Source organism: Mytilus californianus, unplaced genomic scaffold, assembly GCF_021869535.1.
Source record: "Mytilus californianus isolate M0D057914Y unplaced genomic scaffold, xbMytCali1.0.p SCAF_4, whole genome shotgun sequence".
In the NCBI taxonomy this organism is placed as follows: Eukaryota; Metazoa; Mollusca; class Bivalvia; order Mytilida; family Mytilidae; genus Mytilus; species Mytilus californianus.
In genome coordinates, this window is record NW_026262690.1 from 109,745,247 (window position 1) to 109,769,524 (window position 24,278).

Consider the following 24,278-nt stretch of genomic DNA (forward strand, 5'->3'; position numbering starts at 1 on the left):
CCTATTACAGTCTTTGTTCAAGTGGCCTTTACGTAAGCATCCATAGCACAAATTGTTTTCACGCACAAATAATCGTTTATTTGCTATAGAAATAGACAGGAACTTTTCACATTTAAAGATATAATGTCCAACCTTCTTGCAGTATTCACAAACTACTGTAAATTCAGAAATTATTGCGAGGTTCTTATTAATGCGAATAATGCGACTCCATGAGTATCGCAATAATAAGAACTCGCATTCTGACATCTGATACACATATCTGTATGCAGATGTTTCTGAAATCGCAATAATTAATCTCGCATTTTTGTTCTTTCCTCAAAAATCGCAATGATAAATGCACGCAATAATTTCTGAATTTACAGTAATGTTTTGTTGGCAGATGTGCCGTTATTAGGCCTGGTGTCATTTGAGGCTGATGTAGCTAAAACCTTCACTTTGGTGTTTGTTCTTGGTTCTCTTGAAACCTTACGTTCATTATCATTCAAGGCATAAAGTGATTATATTGGATTGCAGGCAACCTTTGCCTCTTTGACAACAAAATTTACGAATTTGTCAAAGGAGGGATATATAGCACTTATATCAAGGCTTTGAGTTACTTCTCGATTCCATCTCAAAGATGCCCAGTCTGGAATTTTGTTAGGAAGTTTTTGGTTTTCAGTACAGTCATTCAAAATACTTAAACTTGGAACATGAGGTATCGCATCTCTACACCCTTGCAGAAAGTCAGCAAAGTCCCTCAGGGCTATAGGATCCTTAGGTGCTATTCTAGGCCAGGATGCTAATTTGTCTCGGAAGGCTTTCTGCATTATAAAAGGATGTCCATACCTTTCCTCCAGAACCTTTCTTGCATTGTCATAAGCAGTCTGACTATTATTATAAAAGTATCCCTCTAACGCCTTTCTAGCGGCTCCACCAACATACCGTATAGCGGGTTATTTTCGCGGGTGAAAAATTTCGCGATTTTGAGGCAACAAAGTATACGAAAAATTTTGGCGGTTTTTATTTTGGTGTATTTTTTTATCCAAATCAAATATTTTGGCGGATACTGAAATGGTTAAAAAGTTGTAAAATTCTACAAACAAGGGTCTATTGTTATGGTTAAATTATTGTGTTACCCGCATGACGATTTATGTATTGATTTATTGATTATGTTTTGAAACAGTTAATCAATAGAATACCGGTGCATAGTTATTAGTCACAGGTGTACAAACTTCTTGTAAATGTTACGGTTGATAGATAGTTTACAAAACGCTTTAGCTATTAGAAAGTATCGAACGTATGCATAAATTTTCGCGGAATTTATTTTCGCGATTTCCCCTGACCCGCCAAAATAAGCGAAAATAAACACCCCGCGAAAATAACCCGCTATACAGTATTTCTTTAAATAAAAGATCTTCTCTGTTGTAGGAACACCTTTACGATCAATGAGAATTTCGAATGATGTTTTCCATTCCATATACTGTAAAGGATCACCATTAAATATGTTTGGCTCTGTCACTGGCAAACGATTAAGATTCACTGACTCAGCAAGAGCCTTAGCGAGTGAGTTTGAATTATTGTTCGTGTCTGTAGTTACATTTGTTTCTGTGTGTGTTTCATGCAAATGACTAATGTTATTCTGTATATTTGGCACACCGTTATTAGTATTGTAAAGGATTGGATTTTGATGAGTGGATGTTAAGTATGTTTCCATAACTGTAGTAGGCAAGATGCTTGTTTCTGGAATGCGAGTTGGCAAGACGTTTGATTTGGAAACTCTAGTATGCAAAATGTTTGATGCTCCCGGTTCTTCATTTTGTCCTTGTATTAATTCAGTCATCCGACTATAAGCACCAAGCCGAGCATTGGCTATCTCAAGCTCTTTACGAGCAGCTATCCTCTTCAGCTCAATTTGTTGAGCTTGCATTTGAATTTTTTGTTCATGTTCAAGTTCGATGAGTTTTGCTCGTTGCACTTCCTCTTCTTGTACCATTTTGTATTCAGCTGTTTTGGCGGCCAGTTCCACTGAAGCATCCACCATCTTTTGTGAAATTTTACTCTTTTCTGTTAAAGCAGATTCACTAAATATAGATTTTGCATAATCATTGTCTCTTAACTTTCTAAGGCGGTCCTTTTCACGAGGCAAATCAAACTCTTCAATTTCACATAATCGTTCATTGACAATTTTCAATAGGTCTGCACTTATTGCAACACATGCATCAACTTTCCTTACTATGTCTGGTGTTATAGTTCCCAACGTGCGCAAATTTTCAAAGTGTTCTACCACAGATGATTCTAAATATTTCACTGAATCAATAATATCCACAGAACAGATTCTTGGCATTCCTTTTTAAGAAGATTTCTAAATTTTCTGACATTATCCTTCCATTTGTCGAAAATAGTCATCAGTTTCTGTTTCCTTTTGTTGAATTCTTCCTGTCGGTACTCAGACATTCTGTCAGTGTATTTCACTTCTCTTGTTGATCGTCGAAGATCACTAAAATCATTGGGTGTTTCATCTTGCTTGTTATCATCAGCAATTGTATCATCCTTTTTGGAACCAATATCTGTTATTTCTTTGACTTTGTCACCAGGATCCATGACTAAAGGCAAGTTCTTACTGTAGCGGGTCTTGGTCTTAATAAAATTCTCAGACTGATTTGAATGTAGTTTATTTCGTTACTTCGTTCACATCAAACCGTAAGAACTACAAAAAACAAATAAAACAATCATTAGAAAAAATTCCATACTATTTGGATTTAGTAATTATATACATAACAAGGCAGGTAAGTTATATCGTTTACAATTACAGTACATGTATAGCGGTGCTAATAAACCTGATCACGAATAACCTGTTGTTCGTTAATAACATGTATGGTTTGTGTTCGTTTCCGTATAAATTCAATAAAGCAATCGTCATTGATCGATAAGTTCAAAGTATCAACAAATCATGGTTGAAATCATAAAATTATACACAAATATCAAATATTTCCCTATAATAGTTATAAACCTTCCATGTGTGCTCGATAAAAAATATTCAAGCTTATTTGAATACTAAATAATAAATTAACTAAGTGTTTTCATCTTAAAACCTTGAAATCTTAAAATTGTTCACAAAAATCATTTAACCCTTTCAAACACATAATTTTACAATTTACAATAGTAAAAGAAAGATAACTCTGACCATAAAATGTGCGGGTAAAGAGAGATAATCCACTTTTTAAAACAGGGGTTCAATACAACCAAAAGTTTCATAAAACGGAACTTAAAAAAGGTAAAATTACACATAACTTGCATAGATAGTCTTAAAATAATATATATTAAAAAATTGAAAACAACACGTTTAATAATTTCATGCGTCCGAAGCGCTTTTCTGGATTTACCTTCATCAGGAACGCTCAAAGCCAATTATTTGAAATCCGAGGGATGTATAAGTACTGAAACAGTTGAAGAGCTTTATGACAAAAATACCTAAAACAAATAGCCAAATCCATCTAAGGTCAACTTTGCCTGAGGGAGTTGAAACCTTAGTTGTATATTACAATAAACACTAATAAAAATGAAATATCAGGAGTGAATGGGACGTTTACATGTTTGCATTTCACGAGCCGTTATAAACACCATTTATCTAGAAAATACCATTTATTTCATGGTCAGGAACATTTGCACGTTAAACATACATATAAATAATTACCTTGTTCCTCTGACCAAGATGCTAATCGTTTAGTTTACATTCGTTCACATGTTCGTTCTTTTTGGATAATAATAAGAGTGGGGAAAGAAACCACTCAAACAACAATAACATTTCGGCCCAAATACCTTTCGTCCCAAAACACTGACATTTACAACTATGGCTAATTCTTTGTTGTTATCGAAGATTTTTGGGGGACTTTTGATTACGAAAACTTGGATAACAAGCAACTACTAGCAGCCGGTTGTATATTAAAGAAAAATCAATTAATAAATAACGAACCGACCGCTAATTTCATAAATAGACAATAATAGTGTATTGACTTGACATATCAACGATATAAGGATGAGGCTTAGAAACAGGGAAATTCGAGGCTCTGACGAGCTTTTTCACCGTTTCGGGAAAATCCTATATCGTTGATATGTCAAGTCAATATACGTATATACACTATTATTGTCTTCATACTGCAATCTAGAAAAAGCATTCTCAATTGTTGTTTATTGTGTAATTGTTATTTATTTGATATATATATTAGGAAAAATCACAGTTTTAAAAGGCCACATATCTGGCGGAGTAATATTATAACACAATAAAATTTGATCTGTTGAAACCAATCCGATGGTGAACGAATTCGTTTGAGTATGAACTCAAATATCAACAATATAAGCATAAAACATAATGATTTATAGGTTTTAAAAAAATATTAACAAGTGAAATATGTTTTTCCAACAATTGTAAAAGCAATAAGTTTGAGTCGTTGCACGCTTCGTTGTTTACATTGGAAACAAAGACAGGTTGAAAAGGTCGTCATGAATAATTCAATATAGTTCCGGCAACTACTATAATATTCATGAGGAAAAGTGATATCGGGTCAGTGACTGTATATGACATAGAAATATACAGTCAACGCATTTTGACTGCTCAAATAGAACGAGTGCAGTATAAACACGAATATATATACTTGCCATTATCGTTTTGTCCGCAACCCGACAGATTTGATCATACACCGCCATTGGCAAATAGCACAAAGGATATATTTTTGCATTTTCTCCTTAGACTTTTGATTCCTTACGTTTTGAATGGAATCATCTCCGCTAGCCCAGTGTTTCGATGTGACGCTCTCCTCCCCTGCCGGATCGTAACCAATGGCTAACGAGGATGAAACCAAATTGATTGTAGAGGAAGGTAGTCTACTTAGACCACTTGGTCACCGTGACCCCTTATATTTAGAACACTTGGCCCCGACTTATATAAACACGTATTACAATAATTTGTATTCTTATTGATGATTTAAATTCAAATAGGTTCGGTAAATACCATTTTTGGCCCCGAATATTAAGTCAATTGTTTCAAGAAGATAAAAGTTCCAAGTTGATGACAAAACACCTAGGACAATGAAATCACGCTCTTGTCTTCAAGCTTTTGTTTTATTGACTAATTATCACAACGAGACTATACGATAACTTGTAGAAGTCACAAAATAATTTCCGAAATCTCTGACTTTTATTCCTCTTAACTTACTATGGCTAATTCGTTGTTGTTATTGAATATTCTTTTGGTGACTTTTGATTACGAAAACTTGGATAACGAGCGACTGCTAACAGCCGGTTTGATATTAAAAATCGAATAATAGATAACGAACAGACCGCTATGATGGTGGGAATTTTTAATGACCTTGACTGGCTATACAGCCCTCGCACGATCGGCTCGTGCCCAGAGACGATTGTTAAGCATTGAATATTTTTGTTGCAGTTGGTCAGGAACAAGTGAAAGGCGCCATTTTGGTAGGCGGCCATCTTGGTTTACGTGAGTTGTTTCGGTTCGATTTTTTACTATTTTGATGTTTCTTTGAAGTGGTGATTGAAGTCACATGACAAATTCAACTAGCTACCGTGTTCCGGAAATGGCATATTGTCCCAGGTTAGGGAAAAATTTGGCGCGAACAAACTATTTCAACCCTGACACATTCTGTTTGTGTCTTCTGTCTAAAGTCAAGAGCCTGTAAGTCATATGGTTGTCGTTTGTTGCTGTATATCATATTTGTTTTTCTTTCATTGTTTTGTGTATAAATCTGGCCGTTAGTTTTCTCATTTGAATTGTTGAACATTTGTCATTTCGTGGCCTTTTATAGCTGACTATGCGGTTTGGATTTCGATTATTGCTAAAGGACGGTGACCTATGTAAACTTCTATTCATTTGGTCTGGAGAGTTATCAATCCACAGTAGTATTCCTATTTTAATTTTAGAAATGTTTAACACTCCAAAGATTTACAAAGAAATGTAAAGACTCATATATATATTTTTAAAGTAAACCCACAAGTTGTCTTACAGGTAATAATCAGACTGAATTACCGGTCAAAAATCCTTACATCTGAACGATCACGAGCAACAATGTGTCACACTAGAAACATATTTAAATGTAGGTAAATATATAGTATCATGTAAATAGATATTATTTGAATCTTTTGCATAACGAACAATCCACTACAAAATTTTGTAAGCATGTTAATATTAAGCACATTAACGTCGTTAAAAACACGTGTATAAATCGTGGTCAGCCATTAAAAGGAAAAGAATGTCAACATTGAAAGTGAAACAAAGGTGAACCATTTCGTTGACTGATTCGGTCCACAAAAAAATCATTCTTATACAGGTAAAACGATAATTAACTTTTTATTTAGCCTATAACAAGAAAGTCAAACAGACCTCGAAAATTCCAATTGCACGAGCTCAGGTCGTTTTTTCTTTATATTTATGTTTATGTTTATATCGGGCTATATGACAATCGGCAGTCTCCGGTGGTCATCTCGAAAGTTAATTAGATAGCGCCTAGTCTAACAGGTCGGGAACTCTAGATTTCCTGACGTGATGATTATATTTGCATAGTAATTTCCCAAATAGAAGGTAAACATGACCTTGAAAATCTGACCAATCGGCTCAATGAACTGCAATGCATTGTGGGCTACTACGAGTTTACTACCACTACACATGAAATTAGTGTGAAAACTGTCAACTAATATAGTGTCTGGGACTCTCAATATAAATGTTTTTTTCAGCGAATTGATTTAATGTAAAATATATAACATATTACACCCAAATTCTGTTGTTATAATTCATAGTTTCTTTTTCTGAAACAAGTGTAAATTGAATAGATCTATAGTTACGAATAACATTGGATGTTGACCACAGGGTGTGACGAGCGGGGTTTCTGGAAACCCCTGCTTCTACATCCCGCCAACAAAGTCCATTGTTATTCGTAACAATAGAAATTGATTGTTTTTTAAATAGCATGAACATAAGAAATTACTAATAGTGTTCACTACAAATTGTTTCATGATATTAAAAAACACATTTTAGGAAATTCCAATAAGCATCTATATGGAATACAAAAATAATCCTTTATATACTCTTTTGCTTGAAGGTATTTTTTTTTATCCCAGGCATATGTCTCTATTCTAAAGCATTGATCTTTAAAAAAAATGGGGATTCTAACACCGGACCCCTCCCAAACCCCCCCCCCCCCCCCCCCCCCAATGGGGTTCCGCGAGTTGGACCGACTTTTATTTAAAAGACCAAATCCAACGCTTGCCACAAAATGTCATCCGTCTTATACCCGTCCATATTGACAACTGTTTACCAGGAGCATGATGCATTTTTTGTTTGTAATAAGAATACCTTGACCTGCTGATCCATATTAGCACATGGATTAAACGGGAATATGCAAAACAACTTGACATTTGTAAAATATACTCACTTGTCAAAGTTTGAACGAAGATAACCAAAGAAAGGTTACTAGTGGGGTTTCATGTAATAAAAAATATTCTTATAAATCATGGTTTGATATTGTCTATAAATATGCTATCGTTTATTTTTCATTTAATAATCAATGTTAACAAATGTAGGGTTTAGAATGGTGTGTAAGTTAGTTATACACCTCGGGATACGGCGTGTCTGGATATGAAACCCCTCCGGCCTCAGGCCGACGGGGTTTCTCATCCAGACACATCTATCCCTTGGTGTATAACTATTACTTAACCCATTTCTCTGACGTCAGTCTATTGTTCTTACAGTAGATTATTTCTCAATGATAGACGTCATTTGTCCTACACCGAGGCTACTTTAATGGAAATACAAAGACTGTCAAATACAGGTAGGCAAAGCATGTTCCAATTATAACAATCAAAAATAAATGATTGATTGATTGATTATTGATTGCTTAAAGCCCAGTCGCAAATGTTTCATGTATGTTCAGGACGAGAACAAATTAACAATAAATACAATACGAAATGCAGGTCAGCAAATTTGGACTGCCACGGGAAAACTGGGGTGTATTGGATAGAGAGAGAAATTTAGACTTGCAACGGGTCACATACGGACCCCTGTAAGAGTTGTTGGAAGGTTCTTATTGTGCATAGAACGTTGCACTCTCACTACACGAGGCATCGGATTGAACGTCCCATTCTAACCGGACTGGACTGCAAACTTGTACCTCCCGCACAGTCAAACGGACGCTCTACTTAGCGATGATTTTAATGCCAGTCGGTGGAAGACCGAAGGGGACCATATTTATATTCTCCAGTCACCCTTGGGGGCAGTGGTAATTGAAAAGAATGATCAACAGACTTAGATTATATACTAATAACACATTAAAAGAATATCGTTAATAACTCAATGTATTGAAAAGTACAACAGACCACAACAACCACAAACAACCAACTACTCCAAGACAACATACCACAACAACCACAAACAACCAACTACTCCAAGACAACAGACCACAACAACCACAAACAACCAACTACTCCAAGACAACAGACGTACAAACAAATACTTATAACACTGGACCAAGTAGCATGACTTTAATGTGATGGGGTTAAAGCAGGTTTTCGGTAACAAACATCTCCTGAATGGGTATCTTTATCGGGAAAGTAAAACACAAAACATAATCTGAAATCTAGCTACCAACAGTGTGATTTACCAGCATAGTAGTCAGCACTTCTGTGTTGACATGAATTATCATTGATATGGTCATAATTATAAATTAAATGTTAATCAGGAATAGGTTACCTTAGCTGTATTTTTTTTTTATTTGGCCTTTTTAACTTTTTTGATTCGAGCGTCACTGGTGAGTCTTATTTAGACGAAACGCGCGTCTGACGCAAATACAAAATTTCAATCCTAGTATCTATGATTAGTTTATTTACAACCAATGGGTCGACGTCACTGCTGGTGGAGTTTTTATTCCTCGAGGGTATCACCAGCCCAGTAGTCAGCACTTCTGTGTTGACATGAATTATCATTGATATGGTCATAATTATAAAATGACTGTTTACAACACTTTGAATTTTGAAAAACTATGGCTTTTCAACCTCAGGAATAGATTGACAAGCTGTATTTGGCAAAACTTTTATGAATGTTTGGTTCTCAATGCTCTTTAACTTCGTACTTTATTTGGCCTTTTTAACTTTTTTGATTCGAGCGTCACTGATGAGTCTTTTGAAGACGAAACGCGCGTCTGGCGCAAATACAAAATTTCAATCCTGATATCTATGATGAATTTATTATTAAACAAGGAAATAACATACGAACGTGAACCTATCAAAAACAGGATGCTACCTAGTTGAAAACTAACATACAAGAAAGAAAACCAATGAGAAACATTATTTATAATTGTTTTAAGTGTAATCTCCTCACTTATTTTAATTGATAACGGCAATATTCGCGAAAATGGAATAAGTCATGTATTTAAAATTTTCACATCACCAAGAGAACTTAATTACTTATCATAATACGACAGTAGACTTTGTAGACAATGTACCATAGTTTGCTTGATTTTCCATTGAAAAATGTGAGGGTATCTAAACCTGTAGTTGAAAAACATAAGGGGACGTTCAATTCGTTTTCAGTGGAGGGGACTATTGATTATCCGATGGCGTCAACGTATATTTGTTCCGCCTATAGTGTGTGATAACATTTTGTGATGGAATTCGATGTTTGCTGTACCATGGTTTATTTGAACCAACTTTGTGAAAATACCACTGTACCAGTCAGAATGAAATTTTTGCAGTGTTTTAAGAAATGATTTTACTTTGTATCCATGTATAATTAGTGAAACAATAAATGTTTTAAAATGGCGTATTTTCTGTAAGAGGGACGAAAGATACCAGAGGGACAGTCAAACTCATAGATCGAAAACAAAGTGACAACGTCATGGCCAAAAATAAAAAAACAAACAGACAAATAATAGTACAGATGACACAACATAGAAAACTAAAGACTAAGCAACACGAACCCTACCAAAAACTCGGAAGGGGGGGGGGGTGATCTCAGGTGCTCCGGAAGGGTAAGCAGATCCAGCTCCACATGTGGCACCCGTCGTGTTGCTTATGTTATTACAAATCCGGTAAATAGTCTATTCGGTAGGTCACATTCGTGAAAAGGGAAATGTATTGTAGTTACGACATAAGGAACATATCCGATATCATCTGTGAAACGGATATTCTATAACGGTCAACCAACTCGTGATGGCGTCCGTAAAATTTTCGAAGGGATGATTTCAACTTCACCATTTGGAACTCTTGGTTTAATAGCTTCCTTGTGAGCAGCAATCCTCTATCAAGGAAATCATGATAGGAAATACATGCCCGGGAATATCGTATCAATTGGGAGATATATACTCCATATGTAGGCGCTGCTGGAATGTTGCTACATAGAAATGGAAAGTTCACAATTGGGAAGCTGAAATCATCTCTTTTGTCGTAAAGTTTTGTTTTCAACCGACCCTCATTGTCAATTTCTAGATGTAAGTCAAGATATGAGGCAGACTTAACTGTATTTGTAGTATACCTTTATCTATAGTTCGATGGGATAGATTCGTTCAACATAGTCATCAAATTTTGTATTATTTAGTGATGGAATATCATCTATATAGCGGAACGTAAAGTTAAAGGATATTGCTAACTTCTTATCTTTCTTCCTAAGACGTTCCTGTATGAAGTCAGCCTCATAATTTTAAAGAAACAAGTCGGTGAGAAGAGGGGCACAATTGGTTCCCATTGGAACTCCGACAGTCTGTTGAAAAATACGTCCTCCATTATATAGACTTTTGAAGCCCAAACTTTCTATTGCCTTAAATACGCAAATGAAAGATCCGAAAACTATACAGAAGGACATGTTTTTGAAATTATAGAAAAACTTTTGGTTGACAAATTATTATTCGTTATTGCAAAACAATCTGTCATTTTCTCCTTACCCAGTTTATCCCTATTCCGTATTATGATGTGGACCGGCAATAATTATTAAAGCTTATGCTATTTGATTGGAATAAGTTATTATTAGTTTACTTTAAAACTGGTTTATTTTTTAAACATATTTGTTGATGAAATCAGAACGTGCATGGATGTATGTGTACAGTAAATTAAATGACCTTAAACTCGACTAGTCCATAATATGTTTTATCAATTAAACTAAAGGTGTGAATTAAAGGTAAGAATTGCTACTTCTGATATTTTCACAAAATGTTAAAAAAATAGAGTAGATAAATTATTATTTAATATTCTATTCTGAAGATAAGAGTGACTGTTTACAATTCAGACGTTTTATTCCATTAAACAAGTCATTCTAAGAAAATTGCCGAAATACATTTTACGCACGGCTACGCCAAGTGAAATTATTGTTTATCTTATAGAAAAAAAATCATTTTTCTGTCGCATTATAAATAACTATTTACAATTGATTCCAAGCAAAAGTAGTCAGTAAACAAAGATAAAATAATTCCGATCTGCCTATTTATGGACATCAAAATTCAATACGATCGTTTTAGGGTCAATTTCGTCTACCTCACAAAATCTTGTTAGGCAATATAATAGAAGTTCCTCTCGAAACTTTGTTTAAAATATTGTCATAATATCTGTTCTCGTTGGAACAAATATTCTATGCCCTTCATTCCATAAGCAACAAGAACTGTACTGTATTTTTGATATCTAGTTGCTCGACGATACCATAGCAATAGTATGCATTCAGCTTTAGAAAACATAAACAGAATTGACCGCAAAGTACTTTTGATAACATAGGTAACAATTAAGGAGCCAACAAAACACCTCTTGTATTCACTTACCATTCTGATTCAAAACAATGTGCTGTCCATTGTTCGCAAGCTTTTAGAATGTAAATACAAACTTGATATGACCTCTACAAGCCAGAGACATATATACACATATATGTGTATATATGTCTCTGTACAAGCTAAGTATTTATAAAAATAACATTACTATATTGACTTTCCCCTTTTTATAGCTATTTTGGCCGTTGTGTACATTGCAGTTGGTATAACATGTGTATTTAATTCTATCTTTTTGCAGCCAATTTCACTTTGCCCCACGTAGCAGTTTGTGATACAACCATCAATGACTTTAAAATACCTAAAAATACGATTCTAAGTCCAAGCCTGATCTCTGTACATTTTGATGAAACAATCTGGAGAGACCCGAAGAAGTTTAATCCAGGGAGGTTTCTCAATCAAAGCAATTACATTATCAACAAAGAATATTTGATACCTTTTTCATTAGGTACGTATATGAAATAACAAATATGTTTAAACACATTATACAGTACTTTTTGAGAAGCCTTGAAGCAAGTCTGTGTGCTATTGAAATTAAAAAATAATTTTTTTTTATAATGAGTTGGTTTTGGGCTATCTGCAACAATAGTTTGATTGGGTGAGACAGTGGTAGTATTTTATTTTTATTTGTGCCTTGGTAGTCATTGTCATCTTACTTTGACGTCATTTTCATTCTTCAGCGGTCACGGTAAATGTGATTCGTTCATCAGATTCTTTATATGAAAGGTTACCAATATTTTATAACCTTAATTTTTACGGTCTAGTTAGGAGAAGTGTAGTTCAAGGAAAAGTGTTGTTCATTACTTATTAAAGGTGCGTTTCACATGCCAGCGTACTTTTTCAAGATCGTCAGTGATGAATCTAGTCTTGTTTTGATTTTCAAGTGCAAGTATTTGCATTGTAAATGATCCTATGTCTATTTTTTGTTGGATCTTTTTTGGTCATGTAGCTCCTCATTTTTCAGTGTATTTACGCATCCCTGGATGTCATATGTTGAGTTTTGAGTTCATGATGAAGGTAAATCCAGAAATGAGCTTTTGACTCACCAATCAAAATTATGAATTGTTCATTTCATTTTTCAGCACTGAGTCGATACTCGCTGAGTGCAAGTTGCTATCATTAGCTCTGTAATTACTGCTTTTGTAAAGACGCGGTTTATGGCATATGCTTATTTCAAATTCCCGTTCATAAATTAAGAAATTGTTCAGAAACTAAGGTTTTCTACTCTCTCGGGCAAAAATAATTTTAAATGAATTTGGCTATTATTCTGTTTAGGACATATTTTGGTCATACAGGTCGTGGAGTATTTATGCATCCCTGACTTTCAAATGAATAGATTTGAGAATTCATGATCAAGGTAAGTAAGAATGAATTCTCATCGTAGACATAACAGGATAAAGTGTTTATAGATATAGGAAGATGTGGTATGAGTGCCAATGAGACAACTCTCCATCCAAGTTACAATTTATAAAAGTAAACCATTATAGGTCAAGGTACGGCCTTCACCACGGAGCATTGGCTCACACCGAACAGCTAGCTATAAAGGGCTTCATTAACTCGCTGACTGATTTAGATTTTGTATTACAGGTCCAAGGATCTGCCCTGGAGAATCGTTAGCACGATCAGAGTTGTTTCTAATCTTTTCAAACCTTCTACATAGATTTGAATTCGATCCAGATGATATTTTATCATTTTAAGGAATAATCGGAATAACGACGACACCATCGCCAAACCGACTTAACAGCTTAAAGCTGTTTTGAGATAAATCGACGTTATGTGTGTACATTCAGCATATCAAACATAACAGTTAAGAAAACATGTACTTATTTCATATTGTTTGAACTTATATGTATCAATACATATGACGTATTTGTTTTTGGTATATCCAGTCATGGACTGCTATAATTTGATAAATTCCTTTGAAATTTAAGAGAAAAGAAAAGATTCAACATTTAGTTTAACACAACTTGTTGCTGTGTGTAACTGAAAAGGTTTGTTTTTGATTAAATTGGAAGTGTTTGTTTCTTGAAGTAAAACATATGCCCCCAACAAATAATGAATGACTTTTTTTTTTAAAGAAACCCAATTTAATCTTTTAATGTTCCATGTAAAAAAGTAAAATAACAAAAATATCGAACTCCATGGCAAAAGGGACAGTCCTTTATAAAATTGCAAAGTCAAAAGCTCAAACACAGCTAACGAATAAAAACAACTGTCATATTCCCGACTTGGTACAGTCATTTCCTTACGTAAAAAATGGTGGATCAAACCTGGTTTTATAGCTAGCGAAACCTCTCACTTGTATGCCAGTCATAACTGCTATTATCGATTCCCCTTTGAAATAATGTTTGCAAGAAATTCCCAATCAAATAATTTATTAAAAAAGAAATATTTCTATCCTCCCTCCCCTACCCCTCTAACATAGATGGTTGGTGCCTTTTCAAAAAGATAACAAAAGAGAAAGCAACACATATGTTTGATTAAATTTATATTTACATATTGATCAACAAACATCATTACTGCTGTCATTTCAGTATTGAATCAACACTTTCTTATTTAAGTTTCGCTTGTAACGAAATTGTCTTATAGTGTACATGTTTATATTAAAGAGTCAAATATATATGAACATTTCAAGTCAGCAGTTTTGTCGTTACTTTATTTTTTTTTTTTTTAAGTTTTTTTGATACCATGCCAATGTGTGACAGCTTCTTTTATTTTTCCTACCTGAAACTATATACTATTGATGTGCTTCTGTCATATATATATATGTGTATTGTATATGTAAGGAGAAGACTTGATATAAGTTGTAATAACTTATGTCCAATCATATTGCCTGATTAATCGATAAAGTATTATCAAATTAAGATAAATAATGTTTATAAATATAATTACTTTTAATGACGTAAGCTGGTAAACCGAAGTTCCATGTGTTATTATCTTGTATGCATTATGTACAACAAAAAATGATAACAAATGGAGTATATGCAACATATCAACATTTTCAGTTTCCCATAAATATGATAAATTAGCCAAAAAAGAAGTAAAAAAATGAAAGAGACGTCTAGTTGAGTGACTTCATCGCATTCAAACATCATCGACCGAAACCACCTACACAACCGAGGTTTCCTAAAACGGAAAATGCCAAAAATTGTAGTCAAGTCATATCCCCAATTGGAGAAATAAAGCAATACTTCATGTCACGCAGTCGGAGAAGTACAAGATGGCATCCTCCATACATTTCTTCTGGTATCGTGATTTGTCGTCATGCATATACATGCGCAGTTCATCGTTCGTTAAAACATTCGTAGAACTTATTATTTAGAGTGCTTTCAATGTCGTAGCTGTGATGTAAGGCTACATGTATGTAACTTTTGACTTTTTGACGTATATCTAGCCTAGCCACTTATTAGATCTATAAATTCAAAAGAGAGGCGATAGAGATATTCAACTCATAAGTCGCAACAAAAATGAAAGCATCATTTAAAAATTAAATAAATAAGCAACTATATAAAACTCAATAAATACTAAATAGATATGAAATGTCTTGTGTTAAAATCACCATTTTCGGGATATTCTAGAACACAACTAGATTTTTTCTACAAAATAACATATTTGATTCTTGTGTAACACTTCACATTTTGACAAATCTATCTTTATATCTTCAAACAACAATTACACAAATTCTGGCATCTTAAGCTGTATTGTCTAACTTCATGTTATCTCTTTTGTTCAATACTTGACATCTCTCATTGCATCCTTGTAGTTTTAAACCATCGATTCACACATTTTCCTGAACGAAAAAATACATATGTAATTTTATAGGTAAATTTTGCTGTATGAAAAAAATAAAGCATACATTCGTGTGGCATTGAAGAAAATTTCAATTCCAGTTTCTCTACATATCTTGTATTCATATTCCATATTTGTTTAATTTAAAAATCTAAAAACCAAATCTTAATGCTGATTTGTGGAGATGCAAGTTTGACTTACTAATAGTTTATTTGGTAGAGCTCAATTTAAAATGTGATAATTCAATATAAAAGTCTGTTCCAAAAAAGTGAAAAGTATTCATTTTTAGAGTTACAAACTTATATAAAAATTGAAGGTGCTTTTAAGGAGCACACAGATTATTTATTTTATAGTGTTCACAAGTAAATGTATATGCAACTTTTATAGAGCTAGGCATATTGTATAAACGCCTATCCATCTTTGAAGAAAACCGAGATCATCTTACCCTCTGAATGTCTGTTGGAGATTTTTGTCATGGGTTACTGTCTCATTAACGAATAACCATTATAACCCACATCTCTATTTATTCATACATGTTGTGTTAGATGTAGTAAGTGTTACATATTATGTCTATAAACATAATACATATATATTCAAACAATTTTTAATAATAAAACTAATGGAACAAAATTATCCCAAAAACTAAGGTACACGCACATGCACATAATTTATGAAAATTGTTGTCAAAAGGGCAAACAAATATAAGTATTTGAGATAAAAAAAAAAAACAGCAATAAAAGCCTTGTTCCTTTACTTTTTGTGTGTTTTGTGTTGTGCATGTACTGTCACGGATGGATATCCCTTATCCTTTGTTTTTTTTTGTGTTATACTATCCCATTTAGTTTTATTTCAAATTTGCTTGACATGATATAGTTTATATATAGTTTATGGTGTTTTCTGGTATAGATCTAGATGGAATGTCAGACCTTATTAAAAGTGCAATGCCTCACACATTAGAGAACCAGTCATAATGTTCTAGTATGCTTTATTATTAATACCTATACCATTTCTGAAAGACAATTCAACAATAAACGTTGATTTCAAAAATTAATATAGCTCTAATAAATAAACTGTTAAAACATATATGTCTCGCCATGTTTCTTATTTGAATAGTAAAATGCAAATGTTGAAATTAAAATACCAATACCTTCACATATAAGCTATGCAAAATATTCAAAGTCAAAAAGAGCCATATAAAAAAGAAGATTTGATATGATTGCCAATAAGACAATTCTTTACAAGAGACAAAATGACACAGAAATTATCAACTCTAGGTCACCGTATGACCTTCAACAATGAGCAAAGCCCATACCGCATGCCTTATGAACCAGAATGTACAGAATATGCATGGAAATGAGAAGTGCCAATGCTTATACAACTGTATACCAAATACTATTGACATATTATACGATAATAATTATGTTCCCCTTAAACACATCGAATCATAAACTTTAACATGTATATTAATCAAAAGTTTCAAATTCAATATACCATGACAGAGGGGATGGGGTCAAAATGTCTCCATGGAAATGAGATGTGTCAAATTGAATGCTTATACAACTGCATACAAAATATCATTGATATATTACTAGTGGTTCCATACAAACTGACCTAATAACTAACTAATACATATTTTTACGCCAAAGCAACCAACGCCCTCGGAAACAGCATAAATATGTCTTTTTCACTCCCGTCAAGGCGAGGAAAGATGAGGTCACTAATTAAACAATTCTTAATCCAAATAAGTTTAAATCTAAGGAAGTTAAATAATATCAATAGCAGTAACACTTTTCACAATTTATGGGGGATTTCGTCCATGAGACATAGGAGATATGTTAATAAAATATTGAAATTCTTTATTTTACAAATATTCAAATGAGTTAAAAGGATATTAAAGAACAAACATACTCATTCATAATCAAACAATACAGTAGTAGATTAAAAACACATTAGTCATTTAGTCATCTTGCACTTAAAATCCACCAAGGAAATTTTGAAAGTTGGCAGGTATGAATTTTACTGAACCATACATGTACATGTATCCTAACTGCCATGATTAATATCACTTCGATAAAATACTTCAAAATTTTTAAATATAATAATCTAATAAAAATATGTTTAAACGAAAATGATAAAGGAGTACGATTAATCTAGCCCATATTGACCTCAAAATCTGACTTTGTGATATCATATCTGAAAGCACTATTAATGATCTCAAATATGCAAATTTTGATAACACACTATATGTATCCACATGTAAACAGACTATTTTTCTGACTACTGTTTCAGTGTTTGTTTTAGATAATGTTGATGTTAGTTTTAAGGATCAATGTATGATATTTTCTAGTTTTAATCAATATTCTGCATATTGAGGCCTTTAATTCCAAATGGCCTGATTGTAACTCTAGGTAACATTGCTTCTGTCTGGCATAGAAATATTATAAAAAAACATGATTATGTTACAGTATTAATAATGTTAACACTTGATTATCATGCATTTTTATTTATACATGTACATGATCATCATATATGAAAATAATTTTGATAAGTGAGTTTGGTCTTTCATTTTGTCCTTATATGCCCTTTAAATGGAAGATAAGCTTCTAATTGTTCAGTGACAAATATTGCATAAATATTCAGTAAACAAATTTCAAACATAACAGTCCTGGTGTTGGGTTGAGGGTTTGTCTATGGTGGTAGGTTGTATAAAAAAGTTGGTGAAACATCTCCATTAATCCTGAAAGGGGGTGAACACAAATACTACTGTACCCTCGCAGCTGGCTGCTTAATATGCATGTGCAGGACGAGAGCATGTTAATGTGTAATATGAATATTATAAACCCTGCATTGTACAAGACTCTCTCTCAAAATGCTATTTTATTCGATGGTTGACATGGTTTAGTCCCTCTGCGTTTAAAACGAGACATACACAAATGTAGCAAAAAAAAATCACAGTTCCACAATTTAACTTTTTTTCATACTTTCAATAAAGATGAAGCGGACCAATCTGAATAAATTCAACTTAAAGAAAACTATAGATATGTGTTAATATAAGAAAGTTTTATCATATTTTGAAGCTTTTTTGTGTCAAATTAACCATGCTGTAAATTTTCTCTGTTTTAAGAACAAAATGCATATTATTTCAACTTCTTTGTTATAAATGATTGAAAAAATACATATTTAAGAGATTTGAAAAGAAAAAAGTGATATGGGATGTACATGTTTCTGGTAAAATCATTTCTTGTACCACTCACCTATTTTCTCAAAATTTTTGTTAAAAAGCCTGACTTGATTGGTAATAAAATTTGAAAAATTGATTACTCGAAAACTACTCATTGTAAATACGCAATTTTTTCCCAGAGTTAAGTTTGATTATAACATTTTTAAATTCATTGATATTTTCCACTTGTATCACATGTTTTGGAAATAATTCCAGAACGAGATTTCGACGAGACTGTAACGTCAGAAGAATACATCCTTAAGGTTTAACAAATATCGGACTTCATCTAAATTTAGTCAGAATCACCATTGTCATAAATAACCCGTCTCCTTTTTTTTCTGAGTTTGTCGCGGACTATTCCTTGTTTTCCTCAACAGGATTTCCATAATTAATTATGACATTCCCCTTCAGACTTAATGTGTCTGCTGATCCGAAACTATCCGTGAGACTCCGTATACAATATGAACGAGAAATCCGAGTAGGGTGCGATAAGGGGTGTGATAAAGGGTGCACATCAAAGTTGAGCGATACGGATTAAACAGCAGGCTATTTATCAAATATTTAAAACTACTGTATTTACTACTAAATATATGATAAAGACGCTTAATATATATGTCCTTAAATAAAGGTTATAATTGAACACGTAACATATCTTCATAAGTTCAAGGTAAATCCTTTGTGTAACGAACATATTTTTATTACGTAAGTTAATACCAAGCACGATTATTGTTTTAAGTTCAATTTTATATAGGCTTTACTAAGATTAGATAAGTATTCACCGCAAGTATATTATCTGTTTCTGTTTTGCAATGGATGTCGTATATGCATATTCCCATTTTGAAGGAATCGATCTAACAGCTATATTTATATTTTTAATAATATTTCTTGCGACAGTTTTGTGGATGACATGTCCAAAATCGGATATTCCAGGACCACGAGCATGGCCTATTTTGGGAAATATTCTACTTGTTAGTCAGTTTAATAGTACACCAAAGAGGGCCAAGTTTGTGGAGGAGATGGCGAGGCAGTATGGACCAATGTTTCGACTGTTTTTAGGACCATATCAAATCGTTTTTGTACAGGGTCATAAACATGTGATTGATGTTCTACAGAAACGAGGACGGGAATTTATAGACAGACCCAACTTTATTCCAGGAATCAAATTAGGTGAAAAAGTAAAAGGAGGTAAATCATAGATTATAATAACGTATGAATTAAATCAAATTGTATTTTTAAGAATTTCCAATACAGTAAGGAAACGATCTGTACTACGATAATGTCATGAAAATACGCATCTTTGCTAGCCAAGGGTCACGATTAAGTCCCCTCCTCTCCAGGGGAAGTTTGAATAATGTATTTTTGAAAAATTGGGTATTATTTTTGTTTGTTTGGAGAACAAAAACTTCCCTTTAGAATATTAAATTTTGAAAAGGGCTTTTTGAGGAATAAAAAGTGCAGTGCTATACATATCAAGTTGTAACAGGGCTTTGGCTTATCTTCAAAACTAATTTATAGACTTCAGACTTTACTACATCCCCGCAAACAAAGTTTGGGGCTATATAGCTATGGAGTCACAATGTCCGTCTGTCTATCTGTCTTTTTGTCTGCCAGTCCCGCTTCGTGTCTGGTGCATAACATTTGTATCGTTACACTTAGGTTAACCAAACTTCGTAAGAATTTGCATCATGGGCTAAAACTGTGTCAAATATCAAAGTCAGGTACTCTAACCTTGAATTTGACCCCTATGATAGTAAAATCTTTCGTGTCCGACTCATACCTTTTGTTCCGTCAGACTTAGGTGAATCAAACTTAGCATACAGTTGCATCATTGACTGGGGATGTATCACATACTAAAATAAGGTTTTTCTGACCTTGACTTATACTTCTATCATGATAGTCAAAACCTTAACCAATTCGTTTCCGATTGATAGCTTTTGTACTTTTAAACTTAGGTTAACCAAACTTGGTATGCAGTTGCATCATGAGCTTTGGGCGTGTCATATACCAAATTCTGATAACTCTGACCTTGAATTTGACTTTTGACCTCTATGATAGATACACTTTATCAAATTCATGTCCGGGTCATACATTTTGTATTTCAAAACTTAGGCTTACCAAACTTGGTATGCAGTAGCATCATTGGCTTAGAGTGTGCCAGACATAACAGCCAGGTCTTTCTGATGATAGTTAAAACTTAAATGATTTGTGACATGTAAAATTGAGAATGGAAATTGGGAATGTGTCAAAGAGACAACAACCCGACCAAAGAGCAGAAAACTGCCGAAGGCCACCAATGGGTCTTCAATACAGCGGCAATATGTCTCTTTAATACAGCGACAATATGTAATACAATATGTGCATAGCTTTTGTAACGAATAAATTTGATATTTTGATACATTATGGTATAAGATGTGTCATAGATCGAAGTCAGGTAACTCTGACCTTGTTTTTGCCTTTAAGTCCTATGATAGTAAAGCATTGCCTTTTTTGTTCTTTTTTTTTTTGTTTTTTGTAGCATAACTTTCATATTGTAGCACTTAAGACTGACAAAACATTATATGCAGAGGCATCATACTGATCTTGACCTATAATTTCTGAATTTTCAGTATACAAACCTCAGACTTTGTTCCTCGGTCGGTTTTCTTCTTTCAGATTGACCTATCAGTAACCATTTATCAATCTACATATGTAGGGATTATTTAAAATGAAAACCAAAAATCTCAAAATGCCATTGCCTGAATACTGAATTTCAAAGCAGCAACTAAAATGCATGTACGGGGGTATTATTCCCGCTATGCAGACAGCTCTATTTATGATTTTTTTTATTCTAAAATATAACTAGTAGTACGTGGCTTAAGAATTTGGTTGTTTAGCTATTGGAGTTGAGAGGGTCTATGTTGGCATTGGCAGTGTGTTAGCAAAAAGATCTCGATCTGATTGGGTTTATGTAAGAAGTAGAAATGTGCTAGTTAATTTAATTCACTTGAATTAAGTTAACAAGAGGCTCTCAAGAGCCTGAATCGCTCACCTGTAATTTTTTGCTTAAATCTTTCATCAATGATTATTTTTGCTTTTCAATATATATTAATGAATGGCTTAAAACTTCCATTGAAATGTTCTTTGTATCTGTCATTTTTTCCTCCAAATCAAAGAAATGCATTTTACCCCTATGTTTCATTTTAGCCATAGTGGCTATGTTTCTTGACGTACAAGAAAATAAAGTACAAAATTTATACTAGATTCTCTGAAACTCATTCAGCCCAAGTTTGACTGAAATTGATTCAGCAGTTTCAAAGGAGATTTATTTAAAGTAAGCAAACTAGATGAACAAATTGTGAAAAAATTGATTTTAAAGGGCAATTACTCCTTAAGGGGACAATTGACAATTTTGGTCATATCAAACTTATTTGTAGATCTTACTTTGCTGAACATTTTTGCTGTTTACAGTTTATCTTTATCATTAATAGTATTCAAGATAATAACCAAAAACTGCAAAATTTCCTTAAAATTACCAATTTAGTGGCAGCAACCCAACAATGGGTTATCAGATTCAACTGAAAATTTCAGGGCTGATAGAACTTGACCTAATGAACACTTTAACCCCATGTCAGATTTGCTCTAAATGCTTTTGTTTTTGAGATATAAGCCAAAAACTGCATTTTACCCCTATGTTCTATTTTTAGCCATGGCGGCCATGTTATTTGACGAAACAGTAAATAAAACACAAACTTTATTCTAGATACCCTAAGCATCATTCACCTTAAGTTTGGTTGGAATTGGTTTAGTAGTTTCAGAGGAGAAGATGTTTGAAATAATTTACACCAGACGGACGACGACGGACGACGACAGACGACGACGGACGCCAAGTGATGGCAAAAGCTCACAGTAACTTCAGAACGGTGAGTTAAAAATTTGGATTGTGTTAACTAACGGGGATGATTGGGTTAATATTGGGAGTTGGGTTGTGTTTTCTAATAGAGATTATTTGATTTGTGCAGGAAGTGGGATTGTGTTTGCTAATGGAGATGACTGGAAGGGTATGAGACGATTCATATTACAAGCAATGAGAGATTTCGGTGTGGGAAAATCTTCGCTAGAAGAAAATATTTTAGAAGAAATACAGAATGTCGCAGACGACCTGGAAAAAATGAAGGGAGCGGAGATAACCAATTTAGTGAAAGTGATGACAAAGGCTAGCTGCAATGTAATACATAGTCTTATTTTCGGATATATGTAGGTTCCTATCTGTTACATGTACAAGTGTATTGCATAGTCTTTTATCGATTATAGGTAAAATGATGTCTGTTCCTTTTATTTATGCGTTACATACGCAACCTCATATTTAAATGTATGCAAGTAACTATCTGCTCTATTTATCAATCCTGAACAGATTTAGGTGATTGTTTGTCTGCTATACACAGAAAAATAAATATATGGGAAATGAAACCTAGATGAGTGGTATAAGCACCTCTTTTTAAGCATCGCCCATTATGCCATCAGTGTGGCATTGTTGGGTACGCATCTCTCATTATGTTTCGCGTGTTTTGCATTGAGAGCAGAATACAATATGCACCTCTTGTTATGTATGACCTGTAGTGTATTGAGAGCAGTATGGGATAAGCATCTGTTCTTATGTATCATATGTCATATGTGGCACATTCTTCGTAATTATATATATTCGTATGTATCTCCAGCGTTCATGTATTGAGAACAATATTTGATTAGCACAGATTTATGGTAATACATGGCTTAGTTTGTATTCAAAACAGTGTGGGGTAAGTTTCACTTGTTATGTATCGCATGTCAAGTATTGTGATTGTGTGGGGTAATTAAATCTTGATTTGGTTCACATGTCCAGTATTAAAAACAGTGTTGGATAAACATCTCTTGTAATGTATCACATATCATGAATTGATTACATTAAGAGATAATGAGCCTTCCTTGTACGTATTCCTGTCATGTATTTAAAAACAGTGTTGGATTGGCATCACTTGTTATGTATCCCATGTCACGTATTGAGAACAGTATTGGATTAGTATTATTGTCTTGTTAAACATATATCCAATGTCAAGTATTTCAAACTGTGGAAACAATATATCTTGTAGTGTATCATATGCCATGAATTGATAACAGTATGGGATAAGCATCTTTTGTTATGTATCACATGCCATGACTTAGGAACAGTATGGGATAAGCATCTCTTGTTATGTATCACTTGTCATGAATTGAGAACAGTATGGGATAAGAATTTCTTTTACGCATTCCTGTTATTTATTGAGAACAGTTTAGAATAAGAATCTATAATTGCTATATATCTACTTTTATCTGATGTATCCTTATTTCATGTTTAATGCGATGGAGTCGATCAACATAGTCACCAAAATTTAAAATATATAATCATGGAGAAGACATAATATTTATAGCAAATAAGTTTGATGTATAGCCAATATCCATTTAAATACCTTCTGTTTGTGTTCCTA

The 24,278-nt window shown here is 33.5% G+C and overlaps 1 protein-coding gene across 4 annotated transcripts in view; it reads left to right on the forward strand.

Annotated features, from left to right (window-relative positions):
• The window catches only part of LOC127739083 (cytochrome P450 2C29-like), a 480,581-nt gene that overhangs the window by 447,951 nt on the left and 8,352 nt on the right, over positions 1-24,278 (forward strand). Inside the window, exon 8 of one of the 4 annotated variants that reach the window (XM_052250661.1) lies at positions 12,179-12,237. The exons of the other annotated variants lie outside the window; for them this stretch is intronic. Within the exon in view, the coding sequence (XP_052106621.1) occupies positions 12,179-12,237 (59 nt within the window). The remainder of the gene's footprint in view (positions 1-12,178; positions 12,238-24,278) is intronic. 4 annotated transcript variants of the gene reach the window in all.